This window comes from Myotis davidii, unplaced genomic scaffold (genome assembly GCF_000327345.1).
Source record: "Myotis davidii unplaced genomic scaffold, ASM32734v1 scaffold639, whole genome shotgun sequence".
NCBI lineage: Eukaryota > Metazoa > Chordata > Mammalia > Chiroptera > Vespertilionidae > Myotis > Myotis davidii.
Window position 1 is genome coordinate 1,570,800 of NW_006290541.1, and position 18,154 is coordinate 1,588,953.

Genomic DNA, 18,154 nt, shown 5'->3' on the forward strand with positions numbered 1-18,154 from the left:
CTGCCCGCAGTGCGGCCGGGACAGCGTGTCCGGCAGGGCCCAGCGCTCAGAGGGAGACAGTGCCCTGCCCTGGATGCCTGCAGCTCCCGCTGGGGCACCTGGGGGCGGTGTGGCATGCGGCAGTGAGGCTGTTTCAAGGCCAGCTCTGTACTTAGCCACTGAGAGCCCAGCTAGGTGGTCAGCCTCCAAGCCCGTGTCCTGTCACTCTGAGCTGCCCACACGCCTCGCTGGGAACCAAGACGGGGCGTGCTCGGTGGCGGGTTGTTTTGAGGACTGCTGATTTGTGGCCAGAGTCAAGAGAGGACACGTCCCCACCTTCCTTATCACGGGAGCACAGAGGAGGGTGTGACGCTGGCCTCCCAACCCAGCTCTGCCATCAGTGACTCTGTCACAGCTGGGGATACCGCCTGCCATTCCCAGTGGCCATCACCTCGAGCCACGCCCAGGCTGTGTGGACAGAGGTGAGGAAGCAGGATGGGGGGGGGAGGGGGGAGGGGATGGCTGTATAGACTGTTACACCCCTCCCGCACCGGCATGCCTGCGAGGAGTGAACATAGCCGACCCTGAACCTGCCACCCCTACCCCAATGCCGACTTCACAGAAAGGAGTCTGGAAGGGCTGTGGGTGCCCACTCCCCACTAGTGAGCAAGGGAAAAGGCCAGCACAAGCTGCCACCCCACCGTGCCCATGGCCGGGATTGGGAAATGGGGGACTCGGTCCCTTATCTGTCCCATGCAGCTCCTGGTCACCCCCGAAGGTCAGGAACACCAGAGCCCCCGTGCTCCATCTCACATGTAACTCCAGCTCATCAGGGCAGCAGACCACAAAGGGGGCACATCTGACTAGTGGCTTTGCCCAGCATGGCAGGCATCAGCCACGTGGCAACTTGCAGTTCACACCCTCGGCCATTCTGGCCACATGTGGCTCGTGGCTGCTGCACAGGCACATGAAGTCGCTGTGGCAGAGGACACTGGAGAGCCAGGTCACAACACAACTGCCGGTGGCCGGAAACACCGCTCAGTGACCCCCAGGCGTGCGGAGCGTGGCTCTAACGTGACTCTAATCTGACAGCACCGTGAATGTGTTCAGTGAGGGCCAAGGCGGCCTCCATTCCAATGCACTTCCACCCCAGGGGCCATCCTACCACCAAACCCTGCAGCCAACCAGGAATCCTCCCCCTCTCCCCCCAGCTCCTTTCCCAGGGCCAGTGAACTTGGACTTTTACCTGTTCTTTTGTACATGAAGTGCACCAGGCTCGGCCTCACCTCACTGCAGGATGGCCTGAGGCTGTGCTCAGGCTGCAGCACAGAGCTGTGTCCCATGACCAGCAACCCGCAGAGCCCAAAGCATATCGCGCATTCAACTGCACAGCAGCTCCAGACGAGAAACCCTCACCCTCACACCACCCCAACCACCACACGGGCCGCAAAGCGAGGAGAGCCCCGGGAAGGCCTTGCTCAAGAAGCGATGGTTCTGGACACAGCCTGTTCTCACTGCAGCCACAGAACTCTGGCCCCGGGTCACCTCTGCAGTTGTTTTTCCTTAGCGCCGCGTTACACACCAAAGCCATACCTCCAACACGGCAGACTCCGGGTTAGAGCGTATTTGTTAGTAGGTAAGGCCACTTGCAGACATGACTGGAGATACGTGCCTCACTTCCAATGCAGCCAACTTGAAGCTCTTAGAGAAAGCCAGCAACCATTTCAAAGGCAGTCCTACCCTGGACGGGCAGGGACACTGGGAGGTGCTCTGGAAACTGCTGTTAACGGGATGGCGATGACATGCCCTGTCCTCACCTGGCGCGCTTTAATTTAATGTGAGCTTCTTCCAGCACATCATTCCTGGGTGCACGCGCGGTGGGCCCCTCCCCTCACACTGTGGGTGCCAGGGTCCCAGCGTTCTAGGACTTGGTGCACCATCACGACACAGCAACATCTTAGAGGGAGAGGACAGAGGATGGGACGACCTCGGGGGTCAGAGTCAGCTACCTGAAACGCAGTGTGTCTCCATCCCTATCCCCGAAACTCAGAAGACTCTTGATGCCATAAACTGGGAGATGGCAAAGGAAACGCCCACATTGCAAAGTGTTTTTTGCAAAAAGACTCATTTAATAACTTCAGGGAGAATTCTGTCTGTGACCTAAGACTATATAATCTACCCTTAGCCAGAACCCAAAACACAGAAATCAACATGTTCTTTGGACGAAGGAGGGGCGGTGAGATCCACACACCGACCCTGGGCAGCGCAGGGTGTGACAGCACGTGTCCCAGTGGACTCTGGAAAGGGATCACGGGGCACAGACCACCCGGGGGCCAGGAACAGTGCACTGGGGTGGGATGCGAGGCCACTGAGCCAGGCCACAGCCGCTCAAATGCCGGCGGCCTGTTCCACCATTTCAGTATTTCCAGTCCTCTTATTTGTATATGGTGCTCACCTGGAAAACCTCTTATTCCTTAAGCTTAAATGAAACTAGTAAAAGGCAAAAAAAGAGAAGGCAGAACTATACATCAGCAATACTGAAATTTGGGGGTCGGGGCAGTGGGGGTGAGGGGGGTAAGACAGCTCGGTAAAACCTTGTTATAAATGAAAAGGTTTTCCATGCCCCTTTTTGGGGAGGCCAGAAATCTTCCTCAACTTCCACATCACTCACTGAATTATCATTTTTATAGAAAATTTTATTCAACATACAACATTTTCCAGCAAAAAGGCAATATACAGGAAGAGTTTGGTGTACACCGCTGCTACAGAAACAAACAAAAAATACTGGAAAAGAATGAAAAAAAAGTGTGATCTGCTGATTCTATTTTACTGCACTCAAAACTAGACACGCAGCTGGCATTTAGCTCCAAAATAAAAGATCGGGACTGAAATAAACTACACACAATGAATATCAACATCAGTGAGTCACCTGTAGATTCACCCAACAAAAAAGTCACCTCCTCCCAGCAGTAAATTGTACATGTTCATTCATTAAATATACAATTTCATTTTTCCTGTTTTTTTTTTCTTTTAACTTTTATACAAAGTCAACAGCTTACTACCACTAGTGAGCATGCCCTCTTTGCTAAAAGGCTTTCTTGTTCATGTTGTGTTTTAAGGAAATTCTATGTATAATCTTTCACCTGCTCACATGAATGCGAGATCAGTCTGCCAACAGGCAGCTTATACACCTTAATTGTAATTAACAGTGCTTTCCATTTAATAAAAGACCCCAGGACGGCTGTCAGACTACTCCGCGCTCCCACTCTGCAATGGGCTGCAGAGCAGCAGTGGCTGACGGGAGTGGGACAATTTATGGAAAGACCCAGGCGGCTGGGAGAGGACTGAGGAAGGGGCGACAGGACACGCAGTGAAGGAAAGAGGTTTATTTATTAGCTTGTGAGTTTCTCTGTTTTGCCTTTACAGATGCACAAAAGGCCATTGAAATATAACTGAAGGAAATACGCCAGACGAGCCTAAACATACGACTTCCTGGCTGCGGGTGGAGGCCGGGACCCCCAGCAGGCAGCCAGGCAGCTTCTGCCAACTAGACAGACTAGAGACCTCCTGCCAGCGCCACGCGTCCCACTAACCTCTTCTCCCCGAATGCTGACAGTTGCCTTGCATGTGATTACCATAAAATAACTCTCATTGGCATCCAAGCTTTATAAAAACACCTTCATTTTGCTCAAAAAGGGCAGTCAATAGATACAGAGAAGCCAAACTGAACAGCCTCAACAAAATAAAATGAACACCAGCAGCAAATCCTCCTCGGAAGACTCGCTAGAGTGCACGTGTGCCAGAGTCCTCGCTGTTAAAGGGGCACACCCACACGCGGTCCTCGCCTTGCACGCACGGGTGAGGAAGTCAGTTATGGATTTTAATGGCCTTTTCAAGGTAAGTGTAGCGACTTCTCTTTGGGGCTTTGTTGAAGTGGTCGAGCCCTAGCCACGGCCGCGGGTGAGACATGTTACCTGGTGGGGAAAGAGGGGCGATGAGACCACAGAACAAGTACCAGGACCCCTACACCTGGGGCGGCCACACAAGCAAGTGTGGGTTCACAGCGACAGGTGGGAGTTCACAGTGAGGCTGGGGCTTGAGCCAAACGCGCCCACACCCTGCCTGCCTGCCTCGGCAGCTTCTACGGGCAGCTCTGCCAGAGCCTGCCAACCACACAGAGCCTTCACACCTCGACCTTAGAGCTTAGTTCTTTCAGCCACCACGTGACGCAAGCCACCTTTTAATCCTTAAGAGACTCGATGGGTTCAGGCTACTGTTCCTCCTATCACAAAGGAGGTCAGCAAGCCCAGGCCGCCCTGCTGTGGAAATGGGCAGGGGACTCGACCCCCAACTCTCCGCCTCCAGCTACTTACCGCTGGCCGGCTGGACCTCCCCCACACGGAAGGAAAGCAGTGGGAGGGCTCTTACCAGGCTGAGGTTCAAAGTCTTTCAAGTTTACTTCGTACTCATCTTCATTTATGTATTGGTGCCGGCCCATCATCACAATGGCAAATTTAAACTAAAAGACAAAAATGAAAACTCCTCCATGAACTGGGGTTGCCTCTGCAGAGTCTAGGCCGCTCTCCCGGGAAGCCTCCAGCATGCTGCTCGCTGATTACTCGTCCAGCACGCGCGTACCTTCTCAAACTCCTTCTCCTGGATGTCTAGCAGGCTCTGAATCCGCTTCATGACTTCTCTGAAATGCTCCCCCTGCAGACAGGAGGACACGGTGCTCACGTACCTGTGTGCACCGTGACAGCGCTCACGGCCCACGGGGACGCCACCAAAGCCCTTGGTCTGCCCATAGAGGCAGGAAGCCAGATTTAGCAACGCTAATCCAAAAGGGGGGCAAGGCTTCAAGTTTTGACATGCGTTCTCAACCTGTTACCTATAAAAGCTCACCTGGTGTATCCTCAGCAAAAAAGGGATTCCAAACGTCCCGAACACCTCCTTATGGAAATGTGCCACTGTGATCAGCATCTCATTTTCCTTATCTATGTCTACCTGATCCAAAGGTATTTCCTGGGGACACAGTTAAACACAGGGAGCAGAGTAAAGCACCTGATGCAGACAAAACACTTTAATTCTGACCTGCTCTTGCAGTGAGGCGATTAGGTCATTATTTTTTGCCAAAACACCATGTTTGGGGCTTGTTAGAATGGTAAGAATTCAGAGCCAGAAAATACCCAAGTTTTTTTTAAGGAAAATGATGAGTTTTAAGACACCCAACAATGTTTTTTTCCAGTTACTGTGGTAATTTCAGCAACTCTAAACACCAACAGGGACCCAGTTTCTGAGCAGATTTGTCTGGTGGCCCATATCTAAAATTAATGTATAAGTACAAAGACTATGTATGATTGTACTTAAATGAGGTACCTAGGGCAGTCAAATTCAGAGAGTGGGATGGTGGTTGCCAGGGGCTGGCGGAGGGAGATGTTGGTGGGTATGGAGTTTTACTGGGGGAAGATAGGGATTGTGGCAATGGATGGTGTGGATGTGCCTAACGCCATTGAAATGTACATTTAAAATGGTACCGAGTACAGTATGTAGGATTTACCACAGTAAGACAATCAGCAAGCGGCTGACAGCTGCCCCACCCACCAAGGACTCAGAACTCTCCCTGGTGCCAAGAGCAGGGCAGTTACCTCTATTCGAAACGTTCTACTCGTTGCAGGAGATAAACATTCTAATAGCTCGTCTTCTTGGTGCACACCAATAATTTTGTAGCTTACAATTTCTAGCAGCCTGTACAAACAGGATGGGGGTGGAAGATATAAATTAATGGGAAAACACACTGAAAAACTTTTCGTATTATAAAGCTATCAAGATTTGCTTGTCTTCTTTCTTTTTAAAAGATTGGAAATGTCAAAAGAGGGCACCCATGGGAGAGGGCACATGGTGGCCCCTCGAAGCGTGCGATTCAAGGGGAGTGACCTCAAGCCTCGGTGAGGCCGAGCCCTTGGAGCTGATGAATCTCCCTCTAAACCCACACGAGGACTAAAACAAAAGCACCCAGCTCTTTGAAATAAAAACTGCTCATCACATCTATGGCTTCTGTCAACAGCCTGAACATTGCCCAATTTCACAAATGCAATCCCAGCAGCTTTTCCCAGTTCCAGTTATCATTCTATTGTAATCACATCCTTCCTCTGCTTGGCACTGCTACCGAAGCATTTTTACTATAGGTAGTTAATATAGGAGACTGGAAAGGAGGAAAAGATGGCTTAACTATGAAATATTTAAAGACTGTTGCGAAAAACCAGCTGAGAGAGGAATCTGGCAACAGGCACAGGGCTCTGGCTGTGCTGTGTCCACCAGCACACTGCAGGGCTGGGGCTGGTCACCACTCCTCCCACCACCAAGGGCTCCAGGAAATACTTGCCTAAGTTTCCCTGATGCCTTCTCCCCAAGCTCTACAGCCTTTTTACATTCTTCTAACAGGTCCCGGACACACCCGTGCTTGTCTGGATATAGTGTTATTTCCTAAGAAATGACAAGATGAAACACATGCTTTAAAGAAAACATAAAGGATCTGCTACAGCAAACCAATTTTGCTTGAAGAAAGAAAACACAGCAATAGATGTCCTCAGCTGTCTAGCTCCCAGGACTCTCTCACTCACATTCCCACCATGAGGGCCCCTGGTGTGAGACCTCACTCAGACCATATGCCCGAACCTGGAGCCCACCAAGTACTGAAGGGACTTTAAGAAGTGCCACTTTTGCCCTGAGCCAGGTTTGGCTCAGTAAATAGAGTGTCAACCCGTGGACTGAAGGGTCCCAGGTTTGAGTCCCATCAAGGGCACACACCTCAGATACAGGCTCAATCCTCGGCCCTGGTCTGGGCACATGCGGGAGGCAACCAATCAATGTCTCTCACATTGATATTTCTCTTTCTCTCTCTACACCTCCCTTCAACTCTCTCTAAAAATCAATGGAAAAATATCCATGGGTGAGGATTAACAACAATAAAAATGCCACTTTCTGGTTATCTGAAAACTGTACTTTTATTAACCAATGTTACCCCAATGAATCCAATAATAAAAAACAAACAAAAATGCCACTATGATGTGAAAAGTTTGCCATTTCCAGAGCAGCTTCTCAGGAAATGACCCCCTGAAAGGTCACCTACAAGCCTTTCCGATCCCAGCACAGTGAGAAAGAAGGCTGATTACCCGTGGTCGGCAAACTGCAGCTCACGAGTCACATGCGGCTCTTTGGCCCCTTGAGTGTGGCTCTTCCTAAGCCTTAGGAGTACCCTAATTAAGTTAATAACAATGTACCTACCTATATAGTTTAAGTTTAAAAAATTTGGCTCTCAAAAGAAATGTCAATCGTCGTACTGTTGATATCTGACTCTGCTGACTAATGAGTTTGCCGACCACTGCTCTAGGCCATGAGCAGTGGGAGGCTTTACAATTTAAGCCTGACTGATCAACTGCATATACACGTGAATGTCTGTGGCACGTGACTCAACTTTTCCCTCAAAAATGGCCAAGCAAGAATGGTGAAAAGGACTTGGAATCCCAGCAGTCGCACTTCCTAGAACCACCTAAAGTGTGGCTGCACAGGCCTTCTGTATGCAACAAGCACACGCCACTGGAGCGGCCCACATAGTCAGTGTCAGCTCACTTGCAGGCCGGCTGCCCTCACTGAGGCCTGACGGGGTTCGAGGAAAATATTGCTCCGGCCAAGCAGCAGTGCATCAACTTAAGATGCCCAAACCGGTAAGAAAAGCAGTCCTGGAGGGTCAGGCAGATGACACTGCTATTCATCTCCCAGGGCTCAGAGGTGGTGGCAGGAGGACACAAACATGGGCTCTCCAACTCTGGACCCAGGGGCAGCTACAAGGCTATCACTCCTCTTGCTTTCTTTTGTTGTTTTAGTTATCAAGGTCTAGAGAGACAGAAACCATAGATAAGCTCCAATAAAAATGAAGATTTATATAATTTAAAAAAAACTTACCTCTTCCCTAAATTGGCTGTTTAACCATATACACTTAAAACTTCGCCTGTTTTCAAAGTCTGTGATTTTCATCTTCAGCTGTGAAGGAAAGAGACACCCCATTAGATGTGCTTCCACAAAACCCAAGGCTTCTCCTCATGACCCACGGGCACATTAATTTGGACTCATACCTGCTGATAGTAAAGTTTCTTAGGTTGTCTAGGCTTGAAGAATTGTAGAAGATCTCTTAAAGTACCTTCATAATTATGTCTAAGAGGGTTACCTGGGCCATCCCTATAACTACACAAGAAAACAGCATGTAAATAAATGACTTCTTTATTCGCCTAAAACAAACATCGGTGACTGAGCAGAAAAGCAAACCACTGGCCTTGCACCTAGACTTGCAACTGGGACCTGGCACAGGGTTCCACTGAATGTTCCTACTTCCCGAGCCCGACGACCCGCCGGCTGCCACACCCAAGCGCTCTCTGCAATGGGGGCACAGCACACGAAGTCCCTGGCTGGGACGGACCCAGCTGACACGTGGGAGATGAGTTTATTGATGATGTATCTAAAGTAAGTCTGACTCAAGATGAGGCTGCCAATTATTTTGACATCCTGGAGTAGTGTGGTCAAGATATGAGGGGTGACAATTCTATATCTGAAGCTAAGCAAGAAATGGTATGTCAGGTGATGTGGCCAGCTACTTATTAAAATTAGCTCCAATATGTTTGGATGAACTATGGAAAGCACGCAGCAAGGACCAAACACACATGTGTGCGTGTAGCTTACCCTTGAGATTTGAAAAACTGGAGCAGCATTGGGTCGGTGTTGAGTCTCTGTGCAACTGTCTTTGCAACCTGGGGGGCAGAAGCCAGACATCAGAACGCCAGGGCACACTGCGGCAATGCACTAGATTTGCTTATAAGCATCATTATTGAGGCACCCCGTCATCTTCACCCTAGGAATTTACTACCTAACAGTACCATGCAAGTAGCGTATCTGATGAAGATAAACTTTTAAAGGCTTTTTCACTCTTAAGGTGAAGCCTATAGATTTTTAAATTTCCTGATGATTGTTGAAATGCTTCACACTTGGCATGTTCTAACTGCAGCAATGGACCACCATCATCTCCAAACGCACACTGTGCCAGGTAGAGAGGGTTTCGAAGGACAAGAGTGCAGATGGGCATGGTAGCTGATGAGGAGGCTGAGGCTGGGGTAAGAACAGCTTTGCTCCCATGGCCATCTTAGCACCAACCCACTTTAGTTAGGAATTTCCTCAGACCAGCAGGACTAACCCCTCCTCCTGAACCAAATCCATCAGCTTCATCAGCAAGCATTTTTTTTAAAAAAAGAACGTGGTTTTTCTGGTGCAAAATCTGAAGGGAGAAGAGCCTTTATCAAGTACCTGAAAATAATTCATTCTATTTGATAACGTGACCACAAATCCAGGATCATTAGGGATTGTCTTATCACAGAAAATGACATCAACACGGTGATAGAGGTCTCTGAAATATTCTTTTGCGGTGGGTAATTCACTGTTATCATTCTCAGGGTCATCCCTGGGGGGGGAGGAAAAAAAAACATTTGTAGACTGAACCAAAACCCATGCCAGGGGTCATCACCTCTCACACCACAGTGACACCAACAGGAACAGACAGAAGCTCAGGGTCCTATTTTAAGGTGGTGGTGGGGTCTGCCAGTGACCTTTGTAAGCAGGGGACCATGGGGAAAAGCCATCACGTACAGAAGGTGTGCCTGAGCTAGGCACAGTGCTGCTTGCTGTCCTGACTGCAATACAGAAACCGGAGCCTCTTCTCTACAGACAAGGGGAAGGGCTGCGGTGAAGTGTGGGGCCCGCACAGCCTGTGGCACAGCCTGCTCCCTGACCAAGGCACTTTCAGGCCAAGGCAGCAGGACATGACAGAAGTGGCCCGCCCACATCCTATGCCAGGGCCACCTCACCAGACGCTTTAACAGCAAGAAAAAGGCAACACCGGGCTGCTTTCAGACTAAGACCTCAGACCTGATGGTTTAACATGCAGGTTTAAATCAATTACCTAAGTAGCTGCATTCTCAGAAATGCCCTATGTGTTAAGGGAAGAAATACATCTTGCTATTTCACAAAGACTTTTGCGGCCGTGCTAACAGTGCTCATGCCCACTGTAGACATTTTTAGGAAATCAGAGCATTGATGAAAACGCTCAACACCTAATTACAAGACCCAGAGATAGCCAGCGTCTGTCAGCATTGTGAGGCATTTCAAACAACACCTGACTCGGGGTCTCAACACAATCTTGTCAGTGTTACAGGACTTGGAAAAAAAAAATTCTGCTACCAGTACAAAGTGATCAAATCCTTCAAAAAGTACATACTTCTGAAACACTATAATATCACCATCCATTAGCTCATCCAGGGCTTTATCAAGAGACACGTCATAGTCCTGAATTCTTTCCGTTAAATTCGGTTTAACTTCCTAGAGTAAAAGAAATGAAACAGTTACAATGCAACATTTGTCTAATGTTTAATATGGCCATACTCTGTATGTATTTTCCCTTCACCCAGTTCTATCAGCCATGTATTTTTAGTATGGTAAAAAGCTAACAGGAAATATTAATATCCGTAAAGATGTAATAATCACTGATCAATCCCCAATGGTAAAAAAAATCACAAATCTACAAATGTGATCCTAAACTCAAGGTCACCTCAACAGTAGACATTACCCATAACAAATACAGGGACAAACAAGCAAAAAAATTCCTCCCCTATCTGCTAACAATACACTGATGATAGAAAAATAAACGATCCAAACCTCATAGAGGATAAGGCTAGTATCTTGGATAAATCCTGCTCTGTCACACATAACCGGGAGCAAGTCACCTAGGAGAGAGAAAGAAAAGAATGCAAAGCTGTAATACACCACAACTGTAGCAGAATCAAGGCAGAGGTGAGCGGAGCAGGACTTACGTATTTTACAGGATATTGGCGTGTAGATGTGCCCACAGTAGTTCAAGCTCCGTGTTTTGGGATCATACATCTTCAAAAACAACATCACATCATCTACAAGGTTCATAAACAGGTTTTGTTAGGGTCTTACACTCAGTACACTAACAGTTAACTTAATAAGGCACGGAAATGACAGCATACTATGCCTAAAACTGTGTCAGACCAGGCTGTGACTGCTCCCCCACTCCAAGCATCAAACCCCGGGGAACACTCCATGTGACGCAGTGAAGGTGGAATTGGGGCAGTGAGCTTAGAAATCCTAGTTTCAAGATCTGGTACTAACTAGATGGCCGGGTGCTGTCATGGGAATAATGGTAGGGTTGTATGACTTCGCTACACTAGAGAGGTGACCACTTAGAGCAATAAAAACAATCTTATAGCAAAATCTGATCCACCTGCTTTTCAGATAAAGTAGTGCTGCAATACAGCTAGACTATCCATTTATTCATCCTCTGTGGCCACTTTCCTGCTACAATGCCAGGCAGAAACCATATGGCCCACAAGGCATGAAATACAGTTGACCTTTAACAACTTGGGGGTTAGGGAAATCCCCCCAAGCAGTTATAAATCCATATGTAACTTCTGACTCTCCGAAAAGGTAACTATTAATAGCCTCCTGTTGACCGGAAGCCTGATGGATAACATAAACCGTTGATTAGCACATATTTTATGTATGTATTATATACTATATTCTCCCAATAAAGAAAGTTAGAGAAAGATTATTCAGGAAATCATGAGGAAAATACATACAGCACTTTAAAAAAAATCCACATATAAGTAGGCCCATGCAACTCAAGCCCATGCTATACAAGAGTCCACTGTATTTACACCTGGCCCTTGAGAGAGAGGCTGCAATGCCTGCTCTGTGTGACCTGCCGGTATATAAAGGACCGATGTGATCAGCAAACATAGGGCCACGACTGAAGATGGAACATGACACCTCAATACGGCTTCCCCTCCTCTTCTCCCGGACACTACCGCCCATGGCCAGTCCTACTTGACTTCATCATGAAGCTTGACCACAACAGGGGTTTATGAGCATTTTTGGAATTACTAAGATTTTTTTGCAAGGGAATAACATTTAAGGCAATACGTTTGGAACGATGGCCCAGGAACCCAACTACACTGCCCTGATGATGGCTGGGTGTTTGGTGGGCACTTACGATCTTTATCAAACTTGGGTAACGTTGCTCCAGTAGCGGCCAGCTCCGGATCAACTGTTTCCAGGAATATTGTCCAAGGGTTTTCATTATCACTGAGTTCAATCATCTATTTCCAAAAGAGATGCCAATTTTAGAAAATTTTAATGCAGAGTGAGAGTGGGAAGCTATACTCGTGTACTGAAGAAACGTATCCGGCTGGACCACAGGGGAGGCATGCTGCAGCCCCAGCAGCGGAGCACGCGGAGGTGTGCAGCGGTCAACGACACTCACTGTTTTGTTGCCATCGGCCTCATTATCTAACATCGCCGGTCGTTTGGTTCCATTGCTCCTCGCCTGCATGGGCCATAATCGAATTTGATCTTGTGGAAATCCCTGGAAAAAATTAAATGGAAAACAAAGTTAATTCATATTTTATTTCTGTATCACTGTAACCATTCTATGACTATAAGAAAAATAATCATAGATCTCCCTGCTTTCAGGATCACTAGTATTCCAAGACTCAAGTGACCATTTTACAAATGGAAAAAGAAAAACAGAGGAAGGGGTAGAAAAGAGAAGATTTGAGTTCACATTCAACTTTCCTTCACTGCTGATTCAGCTGAAACATTAGTCACAGGGCAGACACAGGGACCACCGAGAAGGAAATGAGTGCAGGTCAGTTACCTCACTTCTCAGGCAGCCTGCACACAGCACCTACCCCAAAAGGTACTGTCTTATCCAGGTCTAAAGGAGGGTGGCGCGTGGAAGTCAAAATAAACTATCAGCAGAGCAGCTGGCACTCACCATGGTCTGGGAGAGGTTCTGGACGAACTCAGCAAGCGAGGAGTTTTTCAGCACTTTGAACACAGTGTACTTGACTTTTTCTTCATCATACATATCATTTCCTTGGTGGCCACAAAACTGGTCCTCTGCAACTATCTGAAAACATGCACAAACACACAGAACAACTGACACACAAATACAGTGAGACCATGCTGATCAAGAACAAGTTCAAACAGCCCTGGCGGGATGGCTCAGCTGTTTGGACCATTGTCCTGAGCACCATAAGGTCGTGGGTTCGATTCCCGGTCAGGGCATATACCTAGGTTTCGAGTTCCATCCCCAGTTGGGGTGCATAGGAGAGGCAACAACCGATGTTTCTCTCTCTCTCTCAATCTCTATCTCCCTTCCTCTCTCTAAAATCAATAAATGCATCCTAGGATGAGGATTTTAAAAAAACAGTAAGTTCAAATAATAAAATGCTGAAAACTACTAGTCTTGCTTTTTCAGTAAACCCAAGGAGAAAAGTTTCAAAATGACTAAGAATGAAATCAAGTATATATTTAGAAAAGACAAAAGCCTACATTTTCATGCACCTATTCTTAACTCATCTAAAAGCATTAGCTAGAAATCCATCTATATGGTAATCACCAAATAATATAAAGATATGATACGCCCAGTAGGTATCTCTCAGTTGGTTGTCATTCTATGCACCAAAAGGTTGCCAGTTCAATTCCTGGTCGTGGTACATGCCAGGGTTGTGGGCTCAATCTCCAGTAGGGGGCGTGTGGCAGGCAATTGAGGTTTCTCTCTCATCGATGTTTCTCTCTCCCTCTCCCTTCCTCTCTAAAAACAAATCAGAAACAACCTGTTACCAAAAAAGGGAGGAGGGCGATACACAATGCACCTTTTTCCAGGAAGGTAATCACTACTGAGCCATGAACCAGGACCACCTGGAAGTTCACCTCCCTGCTGGACCTCTCCTGCCTTCTCCACGCTGTGCCAGGCTTTCCATGGCCTGGCATGCCACCGCCCCACACCCCATCCGGGCTGTGCTCGTCTCCCGATGGGAGCCTTCCCTTCTTACGCACCCTTCCATTGAGGCCTTCACCCCTCTAACCCCTTAGGACACTTTTTATAAATACTTTACAATGTATTGGTGCTCTGGTACTTCTCATATCTATGTCCTTACCCTGAACTGAATTGTATACTCCAAATGGTCGGGAAACTGGCCTACACAGTCACTCAGCTAGTAACACTCAAGGGCTGCCCAGAGCAATCTCTGATCGGTCAGCAATAGCCCAGGGTCATGCCAGCCCTCGGAGCAGTGTGGCTCAGCAGCCCCCTTCCCACCTGGGCCCCAGGAGGCTGATGCTGACCTGCACTTGCATGTAAAGATGGGCTTCCTGCCGCTCCTTCCTCTTCTGGGCTTCGATCCTTTTCTCTTCTTGTAATCGTTCCACCAGCTGCTGAGGAATGTCATGGTCGGTGACAGCTTGTAACACCTCACCTGCAGGACAAATGCATCTTCATTCACCTCTGCCAGGTTCTCCTTTCCCCTTCTTAGAAGGCCCCCGTTTCACGTCATCATTGCTATAGCAATCTACTAAAGGGAAACGACTGGGTGCCACAAGTCCACATCACGGCCCACAAGCCCAACCCCTCCTGCCTCTAGATGTTGTAAACAAGCAAGACTAATCAGAGCATGGGTTTGCACAGGAGACACAGCTGAGGTCCCTGTAGCGTGGCCTACACACCACAGCAATGACTCCTGAAACGACTACAAAGCTCCCCACAGTGCAGAGCACGACAGGCCACTCTACTCACTCAGCTTGGACTCCCTGATATAAACCAACATGTATGCGTTCGTGCAGTGCCGGACGGAGAGGTCGTCGTCATGGCCCCCATAATTGTGCTCGATTGCTTCTTCTTTCGTACACCTTGACACCACGTCATCGTCAAATTTACACCACTGGACAGGAGAGCAATGAGACATCAGCAGAGAGATCACACTCTGAGCACACAAGCTCAGCGGGGTTTTCCTAGAACAGATCACCTACACCTTATGACATACTAGATAGAGGCCCAGTGCACCAATTCGTGCACAGGTGGGGCCCCTCAGCCTGGCCAGTGACTGGGGCTGGGCGGTCGGGAGGAGGACCCGCAGGTTGGCTGTGGGAGTGTACTGACCACTACCAGGAGCAGCTCCTGTTTTGAGCGTCTGTCCCCTGGTGGTCAGTGCGTGTCATAGCAACCGGTCATTTGGTCAACCAGTCGTAATGGTTGCTTAGGCTTTTATATATAGACTAGAGGCCCGATGCACGAAATTCACCCTCGCAGCCCCGGCTTTGTCTGGAAGGATGTTCGGCTGTCCTGTCTAATTAGCGTATTATACTTTTATTATTATGGATAGATTATCATAGGAAGGGCCTGACTTTAAAAAAGCAGAGCTGTACAAAGCTATGTTCCAGACTCTTCATCAGGGATTAAGTCATTTTAAATGGTACTCAGCCTCACAATTAAAGGTGCTGTGAGGGTTCCCTTAACATGAGACAGGCAGGCTCCATCTTTGCCATCCTCCCAGGCCCTATGCTGCTGGACACAGACCCTGAGACCCTCACTTGCTAACCTTGGGGAAGATTATGTGTGAGATCCACATGAACCAAGAAAGATGGAGCACTGCACAGTGTGGACAACAGGGGACATGGAATACCATGCAATCAATGCTGCTTTCCCTGCCCAGGTAGCAGAGAACTATCCTGTTGTTACTCCTACGTGGAAAATAAGTGCCTCATTTTAGGTGTAAAGGAATTCTGTGAGTTCCAACATTCAATACTAACAGAGATACAAACATAAAGTATGATCACTAATTTACTATTCGACTTTAGAGTATCAGCAATTAATACACATCAGAACATACAGATCAATCAGAGGCCAAGAAGGCTCGTTTGCTAACAAGCAATCAGGAGGAACGGAAAGGCTGGGCTGACGTCAGAGTAAGTCCCCTATAGGCAATCACATCCAACTCCACTCCCCTTTCCCAACCCGGCCCCGCCCAGCACTTACTTTCCCATCCCCTTTGGGGTTCAGATAAACCACATAATGTCCACCATGATTATCTCCACTGTGAACCAGGACTGCATGAAGAATATAATTTGCAGGGTCCTTAGGATCTGTTTTTTGCAAAAATTCATCAAGCGGTAACTGTTCGGGGAATTCAAACCTATTAAAAAAACATTTTTAAAGAAATCCAGGTTTCATTTTACACGTAAAACATTTCTCTCCTAGGCTTTATTTATTGCTACACCTTCTAATTGACTGGCTCATCTTTATTTGGAAAGGGAAGTAAGAATCTGACTAGGGAGGCCCTATGAACTGCTTCTGAGGCAGCTCCTACTCAGAACAAATAATTGTTTATATGTCAATACAAGATCTGAAGCTAGATGTGAGAAAAATGGCTGTAAAGCACTGACATACCTAACAGAATGTTCAATCCAAGGGTACAACACAACAGTGAGTCTTGTGATAAATGTACACAGTGGCTTTTCTAGGATGGAAGTAATTCTGCATGTGTGTTAATGAGCGATTCTGACAGCGCAGGACTGGGACCACTAAGGGTATCCTGCAGGCTGAGAAATGTGGGGAAATCAAAACTGGAGGAGGACATGTAAAAAAAGAACCCCACCCTATGATTTTTAAAAATACCCTAGACTCTACTTATTTTCTCATTATTGGCTCCATAGCTTTAAAATTAAATGGTAAGTGGGAGTGCTGTCAGAAGCAGGAAGGAAGTGAGTTGGGCAGCTGGGGCCCGAGGCAGAGCATGCACACTGACCCTAACAGGGCAGCGCCTGAGCCACGGGAATTCTGGCCCAGTGCCACCAAATATTCTGAATTTCTAAAAGATGCCAGAAATAGGAACTTTTATATGAAATCGTATAATGAGTTCCAATAAAAATAGGAATAAAACCAAGGTAAGGACCCAACAAAACACACCAGCAGGTTGGATTTAGTCTGCAGACTGCCAGTCTGCGGGGTCTGGTGGAGACAATTTCTTCTATTCTCCACAGGAAAGAACGACAAGGGATAAGCAGATGAGCAAAAACCCAGCTGGTGGCAAGCAATCTGACTGTGTTACATACATTTCCCCCTCAAGTCTGAAGGGTGGCTGACCAACCTGGAATAAGGCACACGCACACCTACTTCAGGATTCCTGAAAATTGCACCACATTCTACAAGTCAACACCAACTGAGATATTACAATATATCGGAGAGTCCTGTTTAAACAAATATAACGCTGCATTTGGTACTGCAGTCTGTGGAGTGGGGAACACCCTCCTCACAGACTCCAACCTGCCACGCTGCAGAGTGGCTGGGGCTCCTTGAGAGGACACACAAGAGCAGCTCCAACTTTAAGCAAAAGTATTCCTTTAAAATGATAGCTGTTGGGCACCTCGGTAGAAGGGAAACCTAAATACATCAGAGATGAGACCGAAATACATATACAGACTAAAAATAGCACTTGAGATTAACACCCCTCCCCCAAAAACTTGAGTGACAATTAACTCACACCTCCACACCCACTTAGATTACCTATCATTGATCTTGATGTTTTGGTCCGTCTGAGGGTCATACATAAATCTCATCAGTTGTAGATGTAACACTGGTGGCAATGTTAGGAATTTCACACCTTTCTCTGCTTCCTGAACATTGAAAAAGAAATGCAAATTTAGTTCAAAGCTAGTTATTTCTTAAAGCAATGAAAGTAGCAGTATCTCAGCAAACTGGAACGTGCTAGGGACTTCTGATGGGGAGAGGCAATGTTTAGGCATCCATCTAGGGTGCCTTTAAAATATTTAGACCTAGTCCTGGCCGGTGTTCCTCAGTGGTTAGAGCATCGGCCTGTGCACCAAAAGGTCATGGGTTTGATTCCCAGTCAACGGCACATACCTGGGTTGCGGGTTTTATCCCCAACCCCAGTCAGGGCAAGTGCAGGAAGGCAACCAATGGAAGTGCCTTCCTCACAACCATATTTCTCTCAGTCTCCCCCCTCCCTTCCACTCTCTCTAAATAATCTTGGAAAAAATATCCTCAGGTGATGATTAACAAAAACAAACAAAAAAATATTTAGATCTACAGTGGGGCCTTGACTTACGAGTGTCCCGACTAACGAATTTTTCAAGATACGAGCCATCTCTAGGCCGATTTTTTGCTTTGAGTTGCGAGCTAAAATTCGGGTAAGAGCAAGCTTCAGATACCCCACCGCTAGTTGGCGCAGCGAACATCACAGTGAACGCCACCACA

At 47.5% G+C, this 18,154-nt stretch overlaps 1 protein-coding gene across 4 annotated transcripts in view; it reads right to left on the reverse strand.

Annotated features, from left to right (window-relative positions):
* Nucleotides 1-2,654: 2,654 nt before the first annotated feature.
* The window catches only part of USP7 (ubiquitin specific peptidase 7 (herpes virus-associated)), a 35,427-nt gene continuing 19,927 nt past the window's right edge, over nucleotides 2,655-18,154 (reverse strand). For all 4 annotated transcript variants that reach the window (XM_015563799.1, XM_015563800.1, XM_015563801.1 and 1 more), the window contains 20 exons: nucleotides 17,444-17,553; nucleotides 15,917-16,073; nucleotides 14,678-14,822; nucleotides 14,230-14,360; nucleotides 12,875-13,009; nucleotides 12,362-12,463; nucleotides 12,092-12,197; nucleotides 10,890-10,982; nucleotides 10,735-10,802; nucleotides 10,298-10,398; nucleotides 9,331-9,484; nucleotides 8,713-8,780; nucleotides 8,112-8,220; nucleotides 7,942-8,019; nucleotides 6,362-6,462; nucleotides 5,625-5,724; nucleotides 4,882-5,001; nucleotides 4,618-4,689; nucleotides 4,408-4,498; nucleotides 2,655-3,953 (listed from right to left, as the gene is read on the reverse strand). In XM_015563799.1, coding sequence (XP_015419285.1) covers nucleotides 3,847-3,953; nucleotides 4,408-4,498; nucleotides 4,618-4,689; nucleotides 4,882-5,001; nucleotides 5,625-5,724; nucleotides 6,362-6,462; nucleotides 7,942-8,019; nucleotides 8,112-8,220; nucleotides 8,713-8,780; nucleotides 9,331-9,484; nucleotides 10,298-10,398; nucleotides 10,735-10,802; nucleotides 10,890-10,982; nucleotides 12,092-12,197; nucleotides 12,362-12,463; nucleotides 12,875-13,009; nucleotides 14,230-14,360; nucleotides 14,678-14,822; nucleotides 15,917-16,073; nucleotides 17,444-17,553 — 2,148 coding nt within the window. In that variant the 3' untranslated portion in view covers nucleotides 2,655-3,846. The remainder of the gene's footprint in view (nucleotides 3,954-4,407; nucleotides 4,499-4,617; nucleotides 4,690-4,881; nucleotides 5,002-5,624; nucleotides 5,725-6,361; nucleotides 6,463-7,941; nucleotides 8,020-8,111; nucleotides 8,221-8,712; nucleotides 8,781-9,330; nucleotides 9,485-10,297; nucleotides 10,399-10,734; nucleotides 10,803-10,889; nucleotides 10,983-12,091; nucleotides 12,198-12,361; nucleotides 12,464-12,874; nucleotides 13,010-14,229; nucleotides 14,361-14,677; nucleotides 14,823-15,916; nucleotides 16,074-17,443; nucleotides 17,554-18,154) is intronic.